Source organism: Canariomyces notabilis, assembly GCF_033297395.1.
Source record: "Canariomyces notabilis strain CBS 508.74 unplaced genomic scaffold N656scaffold_13, whole genome shotgun sequence".
NCBI lineage: Eukaryota > Fungi > Ascomycota > Sordariomycetes > Sordariales > Chaetomiaceae > Canariomyces > Canariomyces notabilis.
The window spans coordinates 626,230-645,508 of NW_027041835.1; the positions used below are offsets into that span (position 1 = coordinate 626,230).

At 55.4% G+C, this 19,279-nt stretch overlaps 6 protein-coding genes across 6 annotated transcripts; 4 read left to right on the top strand and 2 right to left on the bottom strand.

The window, feature by feature from the left end:
• The first annotated feature begins 819 nt into the window (after positions 1-819).
• N656DRAFT_780119 (eburicol 14a-demethylase) lies at positions 820-2,819 on the top strand. Its single transcript, XM_064815321.1, has 3 exons — positions 820-1,143; positions 1,207-1,404; positions 1,472-2,819. Exons 1-3 carry the CDS (start codon positions 898-900, stop codon positions 2,609-2,611), a joined length of 1,584 nt encoding a protein of 527 aa, XP_064669552.1. The 5' UTR covers positions 820-897; the 3' UTR covers positions 2,612-2,819.
• A 581-nt stretch (positions 2,820-3,400) lies between these two features.
• Positions 3,401-6,521, top strand: N656DRAFT_837489 (molecular chaperone bip1; the record flags this gene model as incomplete). Its single annotated transcript, XM_064818830.1, has 11 exons — positions 3,401-4,068; positions 4,128-4,181; positions 4,257-4,314; positions 4,390-4,741; positions 4,805-5,371; positions 5,441-5,458; positions 5,520-5,591; positions 5,673-5,708; positions 5,767-5,797; positions 5,853-6,265; positions 6,339-6,521. Exons 1-11 carry the CDS (start codon positions 3,837-3,839, stop codon positions 6,519-6,521), a joined length of 2,016 nt encoding a protein of 671 aa, XP_064669553.1. The 5' UTR covers positions 3,401-3,836.
• Positions 6,522-7,158: 637 nt separating this feature from the next.
• N656DRAFT_798849 (uncharacterized protein) lies at positions 7,159-8,647 on the top strand (the record flags this gene model as incomplete). Its single annotated transcript, XM_064817809.1, has 3 exons — positions 7,159-7,213; positions 7,269-7,775; positions 7,848-8,647. The coding sequence occupies 3 exons, from the start codon at positions 7,159-7,161 to the stop codon at positions 8,645-8,647; spliced, it is 1,362 nt and encodes a 453-aa protein (XP_064669554.1).
• A 1,499-nt stretch (positions 8,648-10,146) lies between these two features.
• Positions 10,147-11,832, bottom strand: N656DRAFT_790130 (transcription factor IIA, alpha/beta subunit; the record flags this gene model as incomplete). The annotated part of the gene is made up of 3 exons (XM_064816847.1): positions 10,147-10,231; positions 10,296-11,269; positions 11,713-11,832. 3 exons carry the CDS (start codon positions 11,830-11,832, stop codon positions 10,147-10,149), a joined length of 1,179 nt encoding a protein of 392 aa, XP_064669555.1.
• Positions 11,833-12,492: 660 nt separating this feature from the next.
• On the bottom strand, positions 12,493-15,169 carry N656DRAFT_780126 (WD40 repeat-like protein). Its single transcript, XM_064815322.1, has 2 exons — positions 13,172-15,169; positions 12,493-13,105 (listed from the first exon to the last, which is right to left on the bottom strand). The coding sequence occupies exons 1-2, from the start codon at positions 14,850-14,852 to the stop codon at positions 12,984-12,986; spliced, it is 1,803 nt and encodes a 600-aa protein (XP_064669556.1). The 5' UTR covers positions 14,853-15,169; the 3' UTR covers positions 12,493-12,983.
• A 430-nt stretch (positions 15,170-15,599) lies between these two features.
• N656DRAFT_769126 (uncharacterized protein) lies at positions 15,600-17,923 on the top strand (the record flags this gene model as incomplete). The annotated part of the gene is made up of 2 exons (XM_064813677.1): positions 15,600-15,984; positions 16,053-17,923. 2 exons carry the CDS (start codon positions 15,600-15,602, stop codon positions 17,921-17,923), a joined length of 2,256 nt encoding a protein of 751 aa, XP_064669557.1.
• Between the last annotated feature and the right edge of the window lie 1,356 nt (positions 17,924-19,279).

Below are 19,279 nucleotides of genomic sequence, written 5' to 3' on the forward strand. Positions count from 1 at the left end.
ATAATACAATCGTCGATGAGGTGGTTGGCTTGAAAAATCTCCCAAATCAACGGGCGAGCGTTAGCGAGCCAACTCCGCTAGTCCGTATATACTGCGCATACGGATACAGTACAACTGATTTGGCGTGCAAGTCAACCGGGTTTCTCCGGGCTTGCTTGAACAGGCGTTATGATACCTTCAAGTAACAGCTGTTTGTCGAGGCTTGGGTGCATCAAAGTATGTACATACACTTGAGCCTAAGGTAACCTTAGGAACCTGAGTGAGTGCTGTTGTGGCTTGTGGCAGGTTGCAGAAGTGTTGTAATTGAAGCCACCGAGGTGCGTACAGTTCATACAAGTACATTGTTTGCACGGCTCCTATCGGTTTTTATTGTTAACGTAAATCGTGCATCAGGGGTCCTTGTCCCAGATCAGAGAAATGGTTCGCAGCTGCTAGGTATCAAGATCGATTTCCAACACAAGATAATTGTGCAATCAGGTCAGGTCTTCGCCGAGTAGCAAAAAGTGGTCTCCTCAACTTGAAGTTTTGGTGTTCTTTGACCCGGGAATCGCAGTGGTTCGTTAATCGCGTGTTATCGTGGCATGATCTGGTGCAGTACCTCCGTACTGTACAGTACAACACACAGTACGGGTACCTGGAAGTTTGTTTGCGAATCCGAATACGAGCGTGGCCCCTGATTGGACGGAAAATGGAGATTGTTCAAGAAATGGTTCGTCAATTGTATTTTCCCCTGGATGCTAGTGGCGGGCAGTGAAAATGCAGGAACCTCCATCGCTCCTTTTATAATCGGGATATCGCTTCCCAACACCTGGGTTTTGCTTTGCGTCGCGTACTCGATCTTTGACCAGGAAGTCTTGGTTCTTTATTTCCCCTACTGTTTCGTCCCTCAGCCTGAGCATGGGCTTCCTTCAAGACTTCTCGAGCCCCCTGGCCGAGGGGTTCTCGCGGCTCAGCCTAGCATCGCAAATCGGTGTTGGGTTTGTTGGTTTTCTGTCCCTTGCCGTCTTCCTCAACGTTCTGCAGCAGGCTCTCTTCCGGAATCCCAATGAGCCGCCTGTCGTCTTCCACTGGCTCCCGTTCATCGGCAGCACCATCACCTATGGCATGGACCCTCCCCGCTTCTTCAAGGAGAACAGGGCAAAAGTGAGCGAATGGAGCCGCGTTTGCGCCCAAAACTGGCGTATAACATGCTAACGCGAGCCGCAGTACGGCGACTGCTTCACCTTTATTCTGCTCGGAAAGAAGACGACTGTCTATGTCGGGACCCAGGGTAACGATTTCATTCTGAACGGCAAGATCAAAGACGTTTGCGCCGAAGAGATCTACACCGTCCTGACGACGCCTGTTTTCGGCAAAGATGTGGTCTACGACTGCCCCAACTCCAAGCTCATGGAGCAGAAGAAGGTTCTTACCAGCTGCGTCTTAAAGAGTTGAAAATAGAACCAGGCGACTAACTGGGGCGTTCCCGCAGTTCATGAAGATTGCGCTTACCACGGAAGCGTTCCGGTCGTACGTTCCCATCATCTCGGACGAGGTCACGAGCTACTTCAAGAGATCGCCCGATTTCAAGGGCAAGTCTGGCATTGTCAACATCCCGCCCAAGATGGCGCAAATCACCATCTTCACCGCTTCGCACGCGCTCCAGGGCAAGGAAATCCGCGACAAGTTTGACGAGACGCTCGCCGACCTGTATCATGACCTGGACATGGGATTCTCGCCCATCAACTTTATGCTGCACTGGGCGCCACTGCCCTGGAATCGCCGCCGGGACCACGCGCAGCGGACCGTCGCCAAGATTTACATGGACACGATCAAGGCGCGCCGTGCGCGAGGCGAGACGAACTCGCAGGACATCATGTGGCATCTGATGAACTCGACGTACAAGAACGGCGTCAAGGTGCCGGATCACGAGGTGGCGCACATGATGATTGCGCTGCTGATGGCGGGCCAGCACTCGTCGTCGTCGACCAGCTCCTGGATCATGCTCCGGCTGGCTTCCCGCCCGGACATCATGGAGGCGCTGTACCAGGAGCAGATCCAGAACCTCGGCGCCGATCTTCCACCCCTCACGTACGAGGACCTGGCCAAGCTGCCGCTCAATCAGGCCATCGTCAAGGAGACCCTCCGCCTGCACGCGCCCATCCATTCCATCATGCGCGCCGTCAAGCAGCCCATGCCTGTGCCGGGGACCAAGTACGTGATCCCGACCAACCACGTGCTGCTGGCGGCGCCGGGCGTGTCGGCGTCGGACCCGCAGTACTTCCCGGAGCCGGACTTGTGGGAGCCGCGCCGATGGGACAAGGAGTCGCCGCTGGCGCCCACGATCGTGCGCAACGAGACGGCCGAGGAGGAGGAGGAGAAGATTGACTACGGCTACGGCCTGGTCAGCAAGGGCGCCGGCTCGCCTTACATCCCCTTTGGGGCCGGCAGGCACCGCTGCATCGGCGAGCAGTTCGCCAATGTCCAGCTGCAGACCATTGTGGCTATGGTGGTGCGCATGTTCAAGTTCCGCAACGTCGACGGGAGCGACAAGGTCATTGGGACCGACTATGCCTCGCTCTTTTCTCGCCCGCTGGAGCCGGCTAATATTTACTGGGAGAGGAGGGATTAAGGGCTCGAGTAAGTGGTGGTGTGGATGTTAAACGGGGTCTTGACGGAGTAATGGATTTTTTTTGTTGGATGGTTCGGCGTTGGCAAGAAAAATCGGCAATGTGCATCCTGCATGACGGTATGAGGGCCCCGGCTTAGAAGGGGCTCGGGATGACTGAGCGAGCCATTGAGAAGCATAGATAAATCATTAATATTAATCAGACGTCAACAACTTCCGTATGGTCTTGATGTTGGTGAGACCTTGTGAGAGGACTCAAGAATGGGAAGTCTTCCGGAGTTGTTTTTGAGACTGCGCCGCCAGGGTCCAGCCGTGCCGCAGCCCCGATTGAACCCCTAATCTGCGGCACCTGACTCCTGAGTTGGACATCCAGGAATGCGGCAACGAGTTTTGTGTTGGCGCCTGCGCCTCTAGGGTTGTCCTGATTTCCATCAACACAGTGAGATCAGTGGGATCTTCCTCTTGGAGTGATGCGAAGACTGAAGGGAACACGTTGCGAGATCAGATGGCATGACTCACCGCACCGCCATGGACCCGTAAATGTATTAGACCCTCGAGGAGACGTTAAAGGAGGAAATTCTCAATCTTGACACCCTGTCGTTTGCGCTCGAGTTGCTGTGATGACTCCCGTTTCAGCTTTCAAGTCAAACCGATTTCGAGTCATCTGCAGCCCAACCTACACTGAGGTACCACGCCACGGGGATGCTTATCGATCCTTCTGGTTTCTATTCTTACGCTGTTTAGTCCAAGTGCACGGTACAGGCAGAGATAATCGTTAAGACAGATAACTACCAGGTGTGAGGCTTCGAGTGGCGTCAATGGCTAAGCTTAGTAGTAGGCTCCAATTTCAGGCCGGCGGTAGGTATACACTGTCCATGGTCGGGCCACATGGTCTTGACTCCTGAGATGTGTTCTTTCTGTGCCTGTCCAGTAATTTCTCGGGAGCCTGTGTGGGTTCGAGTTAGATATGTAGTGCTGTCCTGGGCTTCCAGGTTGAGCCATGATACTGTTCTTCTGGACACTCTGTTCCAAGCAGACGAGGGACCATCACATCCCCATAAAAGCACGTCGCATCGCAAGCAGCACTGCTTATCAAGGTAGTTGTTGGCTAAGCAGTTGTCGTTGTTCATGGTTGCTTGTATCTTACTAGTACTTACTACACCCCTCACATCTCTTAAGACGGTACTGCTTTAATCAGTCCGAGTCACGGTCATACCCCTGCAGCAGCATGGAGAGACGGGCGCCTACCAGCAGACAGCTGCCCCTGGGAGTTGGAATTCTCCTCTTCTTCCTTCTACTTTTGTGTCCTCTCGCCGCGGTCCCGGCTCTTGGGGCCTCCACGGTCGACATGACCGAACCACAACCTGGAGAGCCCATCATCGGTATCGACCTCGGGACAACATACTCGTGCGTCGGTATCATGAAGGGGGGGAAGGTGGACATCTTAGTAAACGACCAAGGTATATCTTGGCACTGATGTTCATGCTTGGTTCCTCGTCAGACTCTAACTTGACAACAGGGAACAGGATAACACCCAGCTATGTGGCATTTTCAGATGGGGAGCGCCTCGTTGGTTGGTCACTTCTCTTGCACCCCTTCATGATTCTAGGTAAGATACTGGTTAGCAGTCGAGCTAACGGCGTTATAGGCGACGCTGCAAAGAACCAATATGCGAGCAACCCAAAAAATACCATCTTTGACATCAAGTCAGTAACCCTCCCACCGCCCTTCCACTGGCCTTGAGTTACGGACGTGGTCCGTTGACATATGCGTCCCCATAGGCGGTTGATAGGTCGAAGCTTCTCAGATAAAGGCGTACAAGAAGACATCAAGCACATGCCATTCAAGGTTGCGGCAGGAAAAGGTGGGAAGCCCGTGGTTGAGGTCGAGGTCTCAGGAAAGCCGAAGCAGTTCACCCCTGAGGAGATCAGCGCCATGGTTCTCGGCAAGATGAAGGACACGGCCGAACGCTACCTGGGCGAAAAGGTCAAACATGCCGTGATCACGGTTCCGGCCTACTTCAACGACAAACAGAGACAAGCCACAAAAGATTCGGGCATCATCGCCGGTCTCAATGTCGTTCGTGTGGTTAACGAACCCACAGCAGCGGCTCTCGCATATGGCATCGACAAGGTGGGAAATCGACCCCTAAAACCGCTTTGTCGAGAATCCGCAGACTGACTCTGGCCCGCACAGATGGAAGGCGAACACCAAGTCCTCGTCTACGATCTCGGCGGCGGAACCTTTGACGTTTCCCTGCTGACGCTCGACGGCGGTACCTTTGAGGTGCTTGCCACGGCGGGCGACACGCGGCTCGGCGGCGAGGATTTCGACAACAGGATTATCAAGCACCTCGCCACAGCCTTCAAGAACAAGCACCAGCTCGACTTGACCAAGGACACCAAGGCCATGGGCAAGCTGAAGCGCGAAGCCGAGAAGGCCAAGCGGACCCTCTCGTCACAATCGTCTACCCGGATCGAGATCGACAGCCTCTTCAACGGAATTGACTTCTCCGAGACGCTGACCAGGGCCAAGTTTGAGCAGCTGAACATGGATCTGTTCAAGAAGACGCTTAAGCCCGTCGAGCAGGTGCTCAAGGATGCCAAAATGAGCAAGGCGGACGTGACCGACATTGTTTTGGTGGGCGGGTCGACACGGATCCCCAAGATCCAGAGCCTGGTCGAGGAGTTCTTTGGAAAGAAGGCTAGCGGAGGTATCAATCCTGACGAAGCTGTGGCGTTTGGTGCGGCCGTTCAGGCAGGGGTGAGTGAAACCTCAACTAAAACCTATTACTTGACCTTGGTAGAAAAACTAACACCTCCTTCTCGGTAGATTCTCTCGGGGGAAGAGGTGAGGACGACCTAGCCATAAATGGCCCTTAGGAGGAAACCTTGCTAACCCTGTGGCTCAGGGCACCGGGGCTTTGTTGCTCATGGACGTGAATCCCCTTACCCTTGGGATTGAGACGGTAGGAGGCGTCATGGTAGGTGATTCTTCTGCGTTCAAGGGGCATAGACCCTCCGGTTCACTAGAAGTCTCAAGCGCTGACATAACTGCTCGCAAGGCGCAACTGATTCCCCGTAACACCCAGATCCCAACGGTTGGTGACCCGAGCCTTTGTACCTGGGGGATATTCAAGCTGATGTATTGTCCGACAGACCCGGTCTCGAATCTTCTCCACAACCGAAGGCAAGTAACTTTCAGTCAAGATGTTTTTGATCCGTTGCTAATGCTTTTCCCTCAGATAACCAAGACAGCGTCGTGATCAAGGTATATGAAGGCGAGCGCACCCTGACCAAGGACAACAGCCTCCTGGGCAGGTTCGAGCTCACGGGTATACCCCCGGCACGGCGCGGGGTCCCGTCGATCGAGGTCACGTTTGCGCTTGACGCCAACGGCATCTTGCAGGTCTCGGCGCAGGACAAGGGCACCGGGCGGAAAGAGTCGGTGACCATCAAGAACGAGGGTGGCCGCTTGAGCAAGGCCGAAATTGAACGCATGATTGCGGAGGCCGAGAAGTTTGCAGAGGAGGACAAGGAGGCCCGCGAACGTATCGAGGCGCGGGATAAGTTTGAGAACTATGCCATTAACCTTAGAAACCAGCTCGAGAACAAGGAAGGCCTTGGCGAGAAGATCAGCGATGATGACAAAGAGGCTGTGAGTCCAAGTTGCTCTCTCGGGCAGACGGCGGGTTCCAAATCATGAGTTGATGCTGACAACTTCGTTATAGCTCCGGGATGCCATCGCAGAAGCGACGAGCTGGCTTGACCAACATTCGGCAACGGCCACGGCCCAAGACTTTGAGGAACAGAGGGAGCGCTTGTCCAATGTCGCATACCCAATCACCAGCAAACTATATAGCGGTGGTGCTGGAACAGGGAAGAACGAGGAGTCCGGTCATGATGAACTCTGAGCGTGCCACTATCGGAATTGGGAACTTCGAAGGGTACCTAACTTGAGACAGTCAAGAGGTGTTAGATGCTAGAATCGAGCGCCATGAATGCTGGCACCTGTAATTTCCATCGAGGTACGGAGTACCCGGTGCAAGCAATTCAACTTGAAGAAGTCTGAATCCCCACCACAAATGGCCCCTGCACCTATGTCATAGCTACCGGGGTTGCCCCAGTATTCGGCAAGTCGAGGCTCGAGGCCCAAAATTACCGAGGCTCACAAGCCGAACAAGTCGCCCGCTTTCTTGGCATTTTCTCCATCTGCGCACCTGCCTCGTTGATCATCCATCTCTCACCACGGGCACAACAACCAAAAGTGTGAAAATCACCTAAGACTGTCCTGGTCCGCCAAAAAAGGCTGCAAGCAGGACAAGTCGCCATTTCCCTCATTGTCGCGGCGCACACTCAATCGTTACCTGACGCGCGGCTCACATTAGTGCTGTCTGCAGACTGTGCATTTGACTCTTGTCGGCCTGTCGTCGACATCTAAGCAGTTGCCACAGCGAAACGCCCGTGTCTCTATCATCACGACTGGAACATTTCCTCGACACACGGAGACCGGCGGCGATTGGAACACGGAAGGGCGTTCTAGTCAAGGCTATGGCGTCGCCGCCAAAACCGTGGGAGCGATCGGGCACAATCCCGGCTACATCTGGTATGTTGTCGTTCTTTGTTGTCATGGCACTGCCGGCTGCTGACGCGCACCTAAGCGACGCTCACTTCGTCCGTACCACAAGCATCGACCACATCGGCCGCAACACCAAACACAATGACCGCGCCGGCGACGGCTGCGACCGCGACCACGACGACCTCCTCCACAACGCCAGCAATACCCGCGCGGCCCGCCTCCCTCACTGCCGCAGTCAACCAGAACGCGGCCGCCTACAGTAGACCATACGGCGCCCCGCCATACGGGACATACACCTCAGCATACTCGTCACCCTACGCATCGCCCTATGCGAGAATGGGTGGTTATGGGGGTTATGGCGGCGGAATGTACGGCAACTACGGTGGTTACGGGGGCATGTACGGAGGGGGGATGTACGGGGGGTTGCCGGGCATGCCCAACGACCCAAACAACCCGGACAGTCTGACACACCGCTTCAACATGAGCACTCAAGCAACTTTTCAGATGCTGGAGGGTATAGTGGGCGCCTTTGGGGGCTTTGCCCAGATGCTGGAGAGTACATATATGGCGACACATTCAAGTTTTTTTGGTGAGTGAAGCGACTTTTCCAAAGCACTGACCGCGATACCCAACGAACTCCCTACTAACAACGTTTCCGTAGCCATGGTTTCGGTCGCCGAGCAATTTGGCAACCTCCGCGACACCCTGGGCTCCGTGCTTGGCATCTTCACACTCATGCGATGGATCCGGACCCTGATCGCCAAGCTCACCGGGAGACCTCCGCCTGTGGACGCCACAGCCCTGACGCCCGCGGCCTTCGCCCGCTTCGAGGGCCGCCGCAGCCCCGTCGAGGGCCCCGCCGGCGGTCAACCGAAACCCAGCCGCAAGCCGCTTTTCTTCTTCCTGCTCGCCGCCTTCGGCCTGCCCTACGTCATGAGCAAGGTGATCCGGTCGCTCGCCGCCAACGCCGAGGAGGAGGAGCGGCGGCGCCAGCTCGTGGCGGCGCAGCAGCAGCAGGCCATGGACCCGTCCAAGCTCGAGTTTTGCCGCGTGCTGTACGACTTCTCGCCCGCCGCCCAGGGCCAGGCCGTCGTGCAAGGGGTCGACCTCGAGGTACACAAGGGCGACCTGGTGGCGGTGCTGAGCAAGAGCGACCCGCTCGGCAACCCGAGCGAGTGGTGGAAGTGCCGCGCCCGCGACGGCCGCATCGGCTACCTGCCCGCCACCTTCCTCGAGGTCCTGCGCAAGCCCGGCCAGCCCCTCGCCGCTATCAAAAACACCCCCGCCAGCGACAGCAGCAGGGCAAACTCGTTGACCAGCACCGTTAGCGCCCCCGCCACCGTTGCCGGTGCCACTGCTGCCGTCGCCAACAACAACAATAACAATCCCCCTCCCCTGCCCTTGACTAAGGTCGGTGACGTGACGGCCGAGAGCTTCCAGAAGTCGCAGTTTTACTCCTAGGGAAGGCTGGACCCTATCTGCCGACGACGGCTCACGCTACCCTGAGGCGCCTAGATCTACCGCCCTATATGTGTGGCGCTAGCATGCCGAGAGGGCGACCAGAGGCGAATCTACCCGTGACTTACGCAATTCTTACTAGCCTGCCGTGACGACCTCATTTAACGTCACAGAGCAAACCGACGACCTTTTTTCTTTTTTGGGAGGACACACGCCTTTGCTCCGTCGTTCCATTTGAGTAGCGTCATGACACTTCAAAGGCGCCAATATTCCATGGGCTTTGGACGGGGTGTTACTGTTGTGGAGTAACCTGGAGGTGGAGGGGCTAGGGGCCTGATTTTGCTACGTCTATACACTCCATATGGTGCTTGCCGCAAGGGAAGAGATGGATGGATCGAGGAAGGGGTGGGAAAAGCAAATCCCTGAGGCGTTCTTGGAGTTTCTTCAGCGCAAAGCGTCATGTCGCGCCGTTGCATGGGCTTGTTGATATCAATTGCTCGGATCAATCTCGCTGCTCGAAATACATGGTGTCTTTCTCGACGATCATGGTTGCATTGCTTCACATAGCCGCCAGGGGTCCTAGCCTTTTCGCTCTCATTTTAGTCAACTTAATGCCCTGTGTAGCGATAGGATCTTTATAGTAGCGTTTGGTTGAAGTAGCAGTATATGTGGAAAGCCCTGGACTGTATCAGTGCATCTCATATGTGTATCGTTGTAACCCCTTACGAAAAATCATCACACGGCAACATTCATTGCGCATTGCCACTTAGTACAATCATTTCGCGGACGATCAGTCAGTCATTGCGCTGAGATTTCTCGTGGATATTCAGTTATCGCTGCCATACTGACTTTGTGTCCACCTATAACACCCAGGGCGGATTTAGTAACTAAGTCAGTTCAATCCCATCAGTCATTCCGGTGCTAGATGCACCGACTCTTCCGTGTTATTCCTCCCGTCCCCGTCTCATGACCTGTGTGTTTTTGGACGTATCATACAATGGACTACATATCTCAGTCCCCCTGAAACAAAGCCTTGGTTCGTCTCTCAACTCCCGAACTGATAAGGAAAAGGAAAAATGAATCAAATCGCGCGCCAACCGGCCGTTGGTTCAATCACGGGCAAGGACCGTTTCCGGCTTGGAAGCATGCACCCTGACTTTGCGCAGTGGAAATGGGAAGAAAAACTGGCGGAGAGGCCTAAGGATAAAAAACGGCAGTTGGAAGCATCGATTCTGGATCCTCATTAAGCTTTGAGTCCGCCCCGAGGAGTCAGGCATTCCATGATGAGTCGACAGCAAAGCAAATAGCGTTTGCCTTTTCCAATTAGGCCGCGTCGCGGTTTACTCGTGGGTGAAGGGAGACGTTGAGAAGTTTCTTGGTCTGCAATGCCAGGGTAAGATCATGGCAGGTATGACTTGCCAACCTGGTATTGTGTAGTATGGCTACGCTGCTCGGTCGCCAAATGCGGTACTGGGGCGGGCGGGTTGTAATATAAAGTGGGTTTACCACTCATACTCGCCCGTGGCCTTGTGGAAGACGTATTCCTTGCCGTTGACGGTAAGGACGCCGTCCTTGAGGACGCACTTCCTGCGGAAGTATATTAGTGCCTGTTATTCATCTACTTGAGAAGCAACCCAGTGTAGATACGTACCACTTGTTCTTGACGCGCTGCACCTTGTCATACATGCAGAGCATCATATGGCCCATCGTCTCGTCCTCGTCCTCGTCCTCTTCCTGGTCCTCATCTGGATCATCGAGATCAGAGTTAATAGCATCCTCGTCGAGATCCTCATCTTTGATGTCATCGTCCGGCCCGTCAAACTGCGCAGTCGCTGCGGCCATGCGCTTCTTGGCGGGAAGGCTGCGTTGGCTGGTCGCTTGTTCGAGGGGAAGCATCAATCCACCGCCCTCCATCTGCTTAGCTCGCGCAGCAATTAAGGCATGAAGATGGTTGTCAATTTCGTGACGGTTCATTCCGGCCGGGCCAGAGCCATCAGCATCCTGCAGCAACCCGTGGTCGACAACGTCGCTTGGCCCATCCACCTGGGCCGCAGGAAGACCGTTCGGAGCGCCTGCATTGGGAACTTGGGGCTGCATCCTCTGCTGCATAACCACTCCCTGCCGATACTGTTGCTGGGGGCTTAGATGTTGCGGCGCTTGTCCCGGCCGCTGGCCCTGCTGCGCTTGAGGGGGCGGATTTATCTGCGAAGCCATGCCGTTGTGAATGGCGTTGATGGATGCGGCAGCGCGCTGCCCATACTGGTTCTCCAAGGCTTGGGCAGCACGCTGAGCGGCAGTTCCACGAGCGGCAGCTGCAGGGTTGTACGCCGGGTGAATTGGCGCGGACCCAGCGCTGCCTGACCCCGGTTCCTGCTTGATGCCGGGCTCAGCCTTGACAAGGCCCGGTTCTTGTTTGACAGCTACGCCATTAGGGTTCTGCGCATGCGAGTTGGGGAGCGAGAGAGGTGGCGGTGCGGCCTGGGCGCTCACGGCCTGGTTGTAGTTCGGCACAGGAGCTGGTGCAGGCTGAGCAGCGGCGGGCGCCGGAGTAGATTGTTGCGGCTCCGGCTTAGGGTCCCAAGGAAACTGGGCCACATTGAGTTGCGAAAGTTTCATTTGCCATCTCTGGCATCGGTCGGTCAGCAGATATTCGGCATCACTTCATTGAGGATCATGGTCATTCTCGGGGTTGTTAAGGGACACGTGATACAAGGGGAATGAACGGCCCAATCGGAAGTAGCCGGGGTCTGATTTGGCGAGTTCTGCAGCAGCAGGGGCCAACTTAAAAGGAGACCCAAAAGTGCTGTGTCGCCCACTCCAGGGCTGCCGCTCTCTGCCCCTCTCGCCCGGGTGCCAGGGGCAAGCAGCATCCACCAGCCTGGGAACATTGATGTTCATCACGCCGTTCGACCACAGTAAAAGCCGACGACTGGCCGTTTTCAGATTATAGATCGCCGACTCAGCCCGGCGATAGAAATGACTTTTTATGACATGCAAGGGGTTGACCGGATGCAAACGGCGGTTGGACAAGGTAGCGGTAAGACGGAGAGACGGGATCGTCGACTCACCTTTTTCAGGTCCTCCAGCACACCATCATCCACGCCGCTCTCCTCGAAGTCGACCCTCACGGCACTGATGACATCTTGGATAATGGAGTCGTAGACTGGTCCGACACTCGCGTTCGACATAATGATGGACCGATGCGGTCGGAGCTGTTCTGCCACGGAGGTTGTAGGAGTGAACCGTGTCGCAACTTCCTGCAAGCGAATCTTCCTTCGGGCCGCTACGCCTGTCGCCTCGTCGCCTCGTTGCCTCGCTCAAACGACGGTAACCGGTCGTCACTCGGCTCTACGTGTGAGCAGCAGACAAAGTAACCGAGTTCCCTTGCGCAAGCGACCCGGCGAGGGTTCGACCGCGGTTCGGGGAATGAGGGTGGTGGAGGCGAGGTGAAATGCGGACCCTCTTGGCGTCGCCGTTGCAGCGTTTAGATCTCTGCGCTCGATTTTCAGGTTGCTCCAAATATGCTAACTGCTTGTGACTTTATATTTCTAGATGACAGCGAGTGGTGCTAGGATTTTGCGGTGTTGCGCCGCAGATTTGGGGAGATGCTGTTTCGCCTGCGAGAGTTGGATTGGGCAAGTTGCAGCAGGTCGCCAGACTTCCTTTGACATTCGCCTGGCTTGATTAGTCAGCTGCGCCCGCTTACCGGCCTTCTAACACTTCATCCACACTGCCACAGCCCGCCAAAATCATAGGATTCACCGCTGTAATTCCAGCGCACTCGAAACAAGATGCGTTCTCAACTATCAACTAGAACTCGGTGGGCATTTGCATTCACAATGATGGAACCTGCCGCATTTTGACGATTTGCAATAAGGTCGATGTTAAGTCAGAGAAGAAGAAAATGAACGCAATGCCTTGATGGCTTACGATTTACGGATAGATGTGCAGTAAACTACGGCTGGATATGCCCACCACGCAGCATCATGACATACATCAAATACATGAACAAACGCCGCCTTCACCTCCATTCCTATCATGACAACTATACTACATTACAATACCGGTCTGACCTGATCCGACCTATGACTGACAATGAAACCTCCCGGGAGTTCCATAAGCCATGACCCAGCCGATTTCATTCATTCCTGCGTGTGACAGACAGTGTCTCGGTTGCCTTGCCAGGCGAAGTTCTATGAACAAACTCCCAACGCCGCGCTGAAAGCTCTTGAGATGCAGGAATCCCAAAGGGAACCGTGTATACCTACCATCGGTTGAACAATTGACCTTCACATACGACTGGTCGCGGACTGAGGTGCCGAGGAAAACGTCCAGCGGTCTAGCGGATCGTCATCTGCTTGTCCAAGCTGGCCTTGCCAGACGCGCCGGCGCCAGCTACACCAGCGCCAGCACCAGCCTTTTTCTCAAAGATCTTCCAGAACTTCAGGCTTTCGTCGGCAGCTGTCCTGCGCGTTAGCCAAGGTGTCGCTGGTCCCCTGAAACAACGCTCAAAAATTAGGTGCTCACCTGCTGTGGCCAGCATCTGACCGTCCGGGCTGAGGCAGCTGTGTAGCACTCGGCTCTCGTGCGCGGGGATTTCGACGTTGCGGACTAGAGTGGGATAGCTCCAGATGCTCAGCGAGTTGTCAGGGAAGCCGCTGGAGCTGACAATCTCGCGGTAGTGGGTACTCCAGCGGAGGCTGGTCACCTGCGAGCCGGTGTCGATGCTGTTGACACGAGCCCCAGATGTCGTGTTCCAGAAATGGATGTGCCGGTCGTAGGAACCGCCTCCGGTGGCGAGCAGGTTCATATTCCATGGGCACCATGCCAGAGCCTTGACGGCCGCCTTATGGTTGGTCTTTGTGAACTTGGGGACGGCCAGGGAGCGGGCATCCCAGATGGACACGAGATTGTCATTCCCGCCAGTAGCGAGCTGCGCACCGTCCGACCGCCATTCAAGGCCGCAGACCTCTGATGTGTGCGAGACGAGCTCTGCCACCTTATGCTCGGCAATACGGACATCATGGTTGAACACAAGCCCGCTTCTCGCACCGGTCGACAGGAGGTGCTTGTTCCAGCCCATGACACCAACCCGCGTGTCGTGGCCAAACATGCTGCGGATCTTGACGCCCTCGGCCACGTCCCAGATCTGCACCTCGCCAGTACCGAGACCGACGCCCACGTACGCACCATCGCCCGACCACTTGACACTGCTGACATATGTGTCCGGGCTTGTCTCGAGGAGGCAGCTCACTGAGCCTTCATCCGCCGACCAGACGTAGACGTTTCGTTCCAAACCTATGGCAACCTGGTTGCCCGAGCTCCAGTCGAGGAGATTGAGGTAGTAGTCATCAATAAGACCAGGCGCATCCAGGACGCGCTCCGGTGCCGTCGCAATGCGGCGCCTGAACTGGGCCGAGCTCGCGTTGGCGGGCTTCAGCGGGCGGTTGTACTGCTGTCGCAGGTCGATTGGCTTGGATGACTCTGGGGGTGCGGGCTTGAATTGGAGGATGCGAGTGTTGACATTGACACCGCATGCACTGGCTAACGAGTCCTGGTATGCAGCCGAGCTGGGTGAGGGTCGCGAGTAGGAAGCGGGTTCCTCGTCATCGATGTTGAGGCCCTCAAGAGCGGCAATTGCATCATCAGTGGCGCTTGCGAGGATCGAAGACGCCTCGCCGTTTCCACTCCTCGGGCGCTGCTTCTCCTGCATGTCGAGCTTCCCGGACCCGACGTTGGCAATGGCGGAACTGGCGCCGCGGTTTGGAATAAAGCGATCGGCGTTGTATGTCAGGGTTGTCTTGGTTGACTTCTGCCTCAGAGGTGCCGCTGCCTTCTTGATCTTGGGACTCACCGGCGTCTTATTGTGGGCGCCAGTACCGGTGAGAGTGAAATCCGACACGCCCAGCTCCAGAACCTTGCGCGGCGTCGAGACACTGCGAGCGATATTCGACTTGGGCGAGTCCCGGTGACCCTTGGACGAGGCCTTGGCAAAATGTGATGAAAGATTGCCACCGTAGACCGACTTTGAAGATGCTCGCTGACTGTCACCGCTCAACTTTTCGGGCGTGAACGGGGATGAGTTGGTGTTTCCCTGAGCAGAGCGTTGTCGAGGAGAAGGAGTCAATGGCATCCGCCCGCCAGCGGTACGGGATGAGAAAAGTCCGGCATGGGACTTGAGGGGTGTCGATACTGATGCGGTAGCCATGCTGTGGACAGTGCTGCTGCTGTATCTTATAACTTCAGATGATGAAGCCCGGTGTGGTGGGAGAGGGGGATGGAGGAAGCTCCAATGAATTGAGCAAGCTCCAAGATCTCCAAGCTAATGGTTCTTGGATTGATTAGTATTTTTCTGTCGTCTATCTCTGATATAACGGTGAATGGTGTTCCGAAGAACAGCGATATGCTTGCAAGGCTGGTTGATAAGGCTTGAGATGATTTGTGAGAGCGTGATAGAAGTGGAGAGAGAACCGCAAGGTTGGAGTCTGCAACTGACTTTCACGCGCGGGGTATGAGGAAGTGGTGTTGGAAGGAGGAGTTTGACACAGTCGATAGGGAGGGAAAGAGGTCATTTAAATGTTTACATTGGTTGTCGGGACAACGCTTCCCAGCCTGCGACCTGCTGCGTCGCCAAGCGCCGCCCCACACGCTTCAGCCTGAGGCAGTCATTGGCGTGCGAGTTGCCCCACTCTTTTTACAGCAGGGGAGAAGGAACCCACTGATTGCCAGAATCGTTCTGCAAGACATTGGTGATCGTCCACCACACACTAACCGGCGGGGCAACTTCGCATGCGACATAGCAGCCTTGTGGCTCTGCCTTGTTCTTTACCTTCGCCTCCAGTCGACTTTGCAAATTGGTTTACCGTGCTAGGGTAAATCCGGCTTGAATGTCTGGCTGGCTAACTTGGTAGCCGTCGTCGTCAAAGAGTCTGCAGATTGCCCCCGTTTTCAAGCCATGGCGCAGCATCACCCGTCGACTCCCGCAGCCATCTCCAGTGGACCCGCTCAAACCTCTACCGACGGCATCACACCCCATGCTTCTGCCTTGACGCCTGCCTCCGCTACTTCCTCCAGCAACACCTATGTCATGCCCAATTCGCCGCTCAAGAATCGTGGTCCCGTCGACGGCTACCGCCCAAAGGTGACGCGCACCCTTGGCCAGCGCCCCGCCTGCCTCGTCAATGCCTCGGTCACATACTGTGGGAATAACCAGATCTACGCTTTTGGCGGTTTTGATCAGTACACTGACGAGGTCTACAACCATGTGCTGCGCCTGGATCTCGTCAGCCATCAATGGAGCTTGGTCGATAACTACGGCGATATCCCCGGAGTCCGAATGGGTAAGGGGCTCTTCCTTCAGGGTTCCCTTCCCGCCTGCCTGTCCTAGCTGACAAAAAGTATTCCCTAGGCCACACTGCAACCCTATATAAGGGAGATAAGCTCTTAGTCTTTGGTGGCGAGAACGAACACCGGACCTATCTCGCTGATCTCATCATCTTCGACCTCAAGACGGCTCACTGGACCCAGCCACAGGTGTCTGGGCCAATTCCAAAGGGTCGTGCGCGGCACGCAGCTGTCCTACACGAAGACAAACTCTTCATCGTCGGCGGCATCACGGGCCACGACAACTACGTCCTCGACGATATCTGCTATCTAGACTTGAAGACATTTACATGGTCGCGGGCGTGGCGCTTTGTCGGCAGATTCGACCACTCTGCGTATATTTGGGGTGACAGAGTCTGGGTGTTTGGGGGCTTGAGCGAAGACATGGACAAGGTTAGTGACCTGTGGTGGCTTGATCTCAAGGGCAGCCCGGCATTTGAATCCCCCCCGCAAATCGGCTCTCTCGACCGCTCCGGTTTGGCGAGAAGTGCCGTGTCGCCTCGACCGGCTTATCAAGCAGCCCAGTCTTCCGTTGTCGGGTCCTCTGGCTATGCCGCCAATTCCAGGACTCCTCAAGTCAATCCCCCTTCTTTCCACCTCAAGTCGTATGCTCCTCCTGCGCCTGGCGCAGTCTCTGCGCTGAAGTTCGTGAGCGGCACAAATGTGCCGTCCCAGGGGCAGGGCATCCACTTCCATGTCTATTCCTCCGGGACCCTCCTCGACTTTGTGACACCTGCCGCAACCATCTCTTCCAAAGACTGTTCGCTCTCTGCGCTAGATCTGGGGACTCTCAGGTGGCAGAAGCTTGCTGAAGGGCGTGAAATCTTCAAGTCTGGGTACCGCTGGCATTATTGCACCATGAATGAAGATGGGACCAAGGCGTGGCTATTAGGTTGTCCTACAGAGGCTGGAGCGATTGAGCTCGGTGCTAATGGCCTCGAGGAATATCTCTCCGACATCATGGAAATCGACTTGCGAAGATACGGCTTTCTGGGTAACAACTTGTCGTCCGAGCCTCGAACAGACATGGCCCGCCCTTCACGAATCCGCCTTACAGAGCAGCCATCAAAGGGGTTGGGAGCAGATCTCGCCAAGCTTTTTAACCAGCCTCCAGAAACCGGGAGTGGTACAGATTTTATTGTCACTGCTCTTTCGCGCGACTATGACGACGACGAAATCATGGGTTCGGCGCTTGTGCATGCTCCTGAGCCGAGCGACGGCGGTCAGACCTGGCTAGCTGCGGACACCCCAACGTCAGCCCCAATTCATGTCCACCGCCTCATTCTCCAAGCCCGCTGGCCACATTTTGCGCGGCTGTGGTCCAGCCAAATGGCCGAGTTCCACACCAAGAAGATGCACATCCCCGAACCCTACAGCGTCGTCAAGGCCTTCCTGTACTACCTTTACACGGACCGTATCGACCCGGCCGACGACGACGCCGACAATGCCATGGCCGACCTCTCGGACGTGGCCGGCCTGCTCGTCATGTCCAACATCTACAACATACCACACCTGCGCCTGCTGTGTGTCAACCGCCTGAGCAAGGAGCTCGACGTGGACCACGCCTGCATCATCTGGTACTGCGCGGGCCTTGCGGGCGAGGAGTGGCTGCGCAAGCGCGCCGCGGGGTTCTGCATGACGCACTGGGGGCGCGTCGTGCGCACCGCCGGCTTCCAGCGCCTGCCCCGCACCGCCCTCGTCGAGCTCTCCCAGGAGATTGACATGGAGGGCCGCGTCGTCGGCGGCGACGAGCTCGACATGATGGTCGGCGGCATCGACGGCCGCTTTGGCGACGGCGGTTCGGCCGCCTCGCGCCGCAAGGAGAGCGTTAGCAGCAACCAGACCCAGATGCTCGAGAGCGAGGTCGACGATGACGACGGGATGGAAATGTCATAGTCTGTCACAATTTCCGTTCCGCAGGTTAGTTGGTGGGAGATAATGGAAAGGCGCCCCGGTTGGGGCTTATGGCGCTTGCCTTGAAAGGAGCTCATCCGCAATAGGGAGGGTTTCAACATGTTTGGACTAGAGGGGAAAGGTAAGAACGGGGGAATGGGACGGGACGTACGGGAGTTATCTTTAGATCTTTTGCAAACCGGATAGCTCAAGTGGGCTTTCTCTTTTTTTTTCGTATGCTTCTTTGGTCACGAAGACGGGGCTGCGGTGATGGTTAAGTAAGGTATGGGGCATGGCAAGGCGTCTGGGTGTGATATTTGCTTCGTTGCTTTTTTCCCCTTGGGCGTAGATACAGCAGCTCTGACGTTGAGAGCAAACAATGGTACTTCTGATAGCTTGACTTCAAGCACGGGCGAAAATAATTACACAGCATGCATATGCAGTGAATCAGACTCAAGAGCTTCTTTTCTTGTTTCAAATTCTTGATGCAATGATGAAGCTAGATGTGCATATTTTCTTTTCCCAAACCCCTTAAATGCGCCAGCCTTATCCCCAAGCCGGAAGTCAAGAAATAGCCAACAACTCCTCGGCCAGCTTAATCCTCCCTTCCTTCCCCCTTTCAGTTTTGAGATCGACCTCACTTCTCTCAGCCAAACTTGTGCCATCTTACAGGATGCAGCAGATTGCGAGAAGCCAAACAAACATCAGAGATGAAAGGCCCTGTTGCCGAGCATGTAACAAGACAACGGCGGTAGAAGACCGGAAAGTAGGTGCAATAAAAGCGCCGCCGCCTCGAGGATGGTACCCGCTTAGCTCGGACAATGCCAGAAAGTCCGATTGCAGTAGGCACTTGCTAGCAAATGCGCTATTAGTAATTAGAAGGTCAATACAGCGGAGAAATGGATGAAGAGGAAGAAAGTAGACAGGAATATAAAGCCCAGTGGAGTCCAACCCCTATCGGCCGATGTGATCCCCTCCTTCTATGTACCCCGTGCGAAAATCAATCTGTTTCCACCCACATTCCAAGCGATGCTACAGCAATCTAGTGTCGTATCTTCGTCTTCTCTCCATCTAACCGGCGTAAAGCCCTTTTTTCCTCTATCGTCGTCTCGTGACTTGAGGGAAAGCGGAAAAAGAAGCCTTAATCGTTTCTTGGGAGGGAGGCTCAAACGAATAAAGGTCCAGAACAGGCTGAACGGAGCAGTCGACGACAACCTGAAACAGAAATTCTGACCTGGACCGACCGTTATTCCATCTCCTGACCCTTCGTCCTCGTCATTTCCATGTTGTTCTTGCTCTGGGGCTGAAGGAAAAGGTCCAAACCGGAGGGGTATATCGGTTTTGAACGCATACTCTATG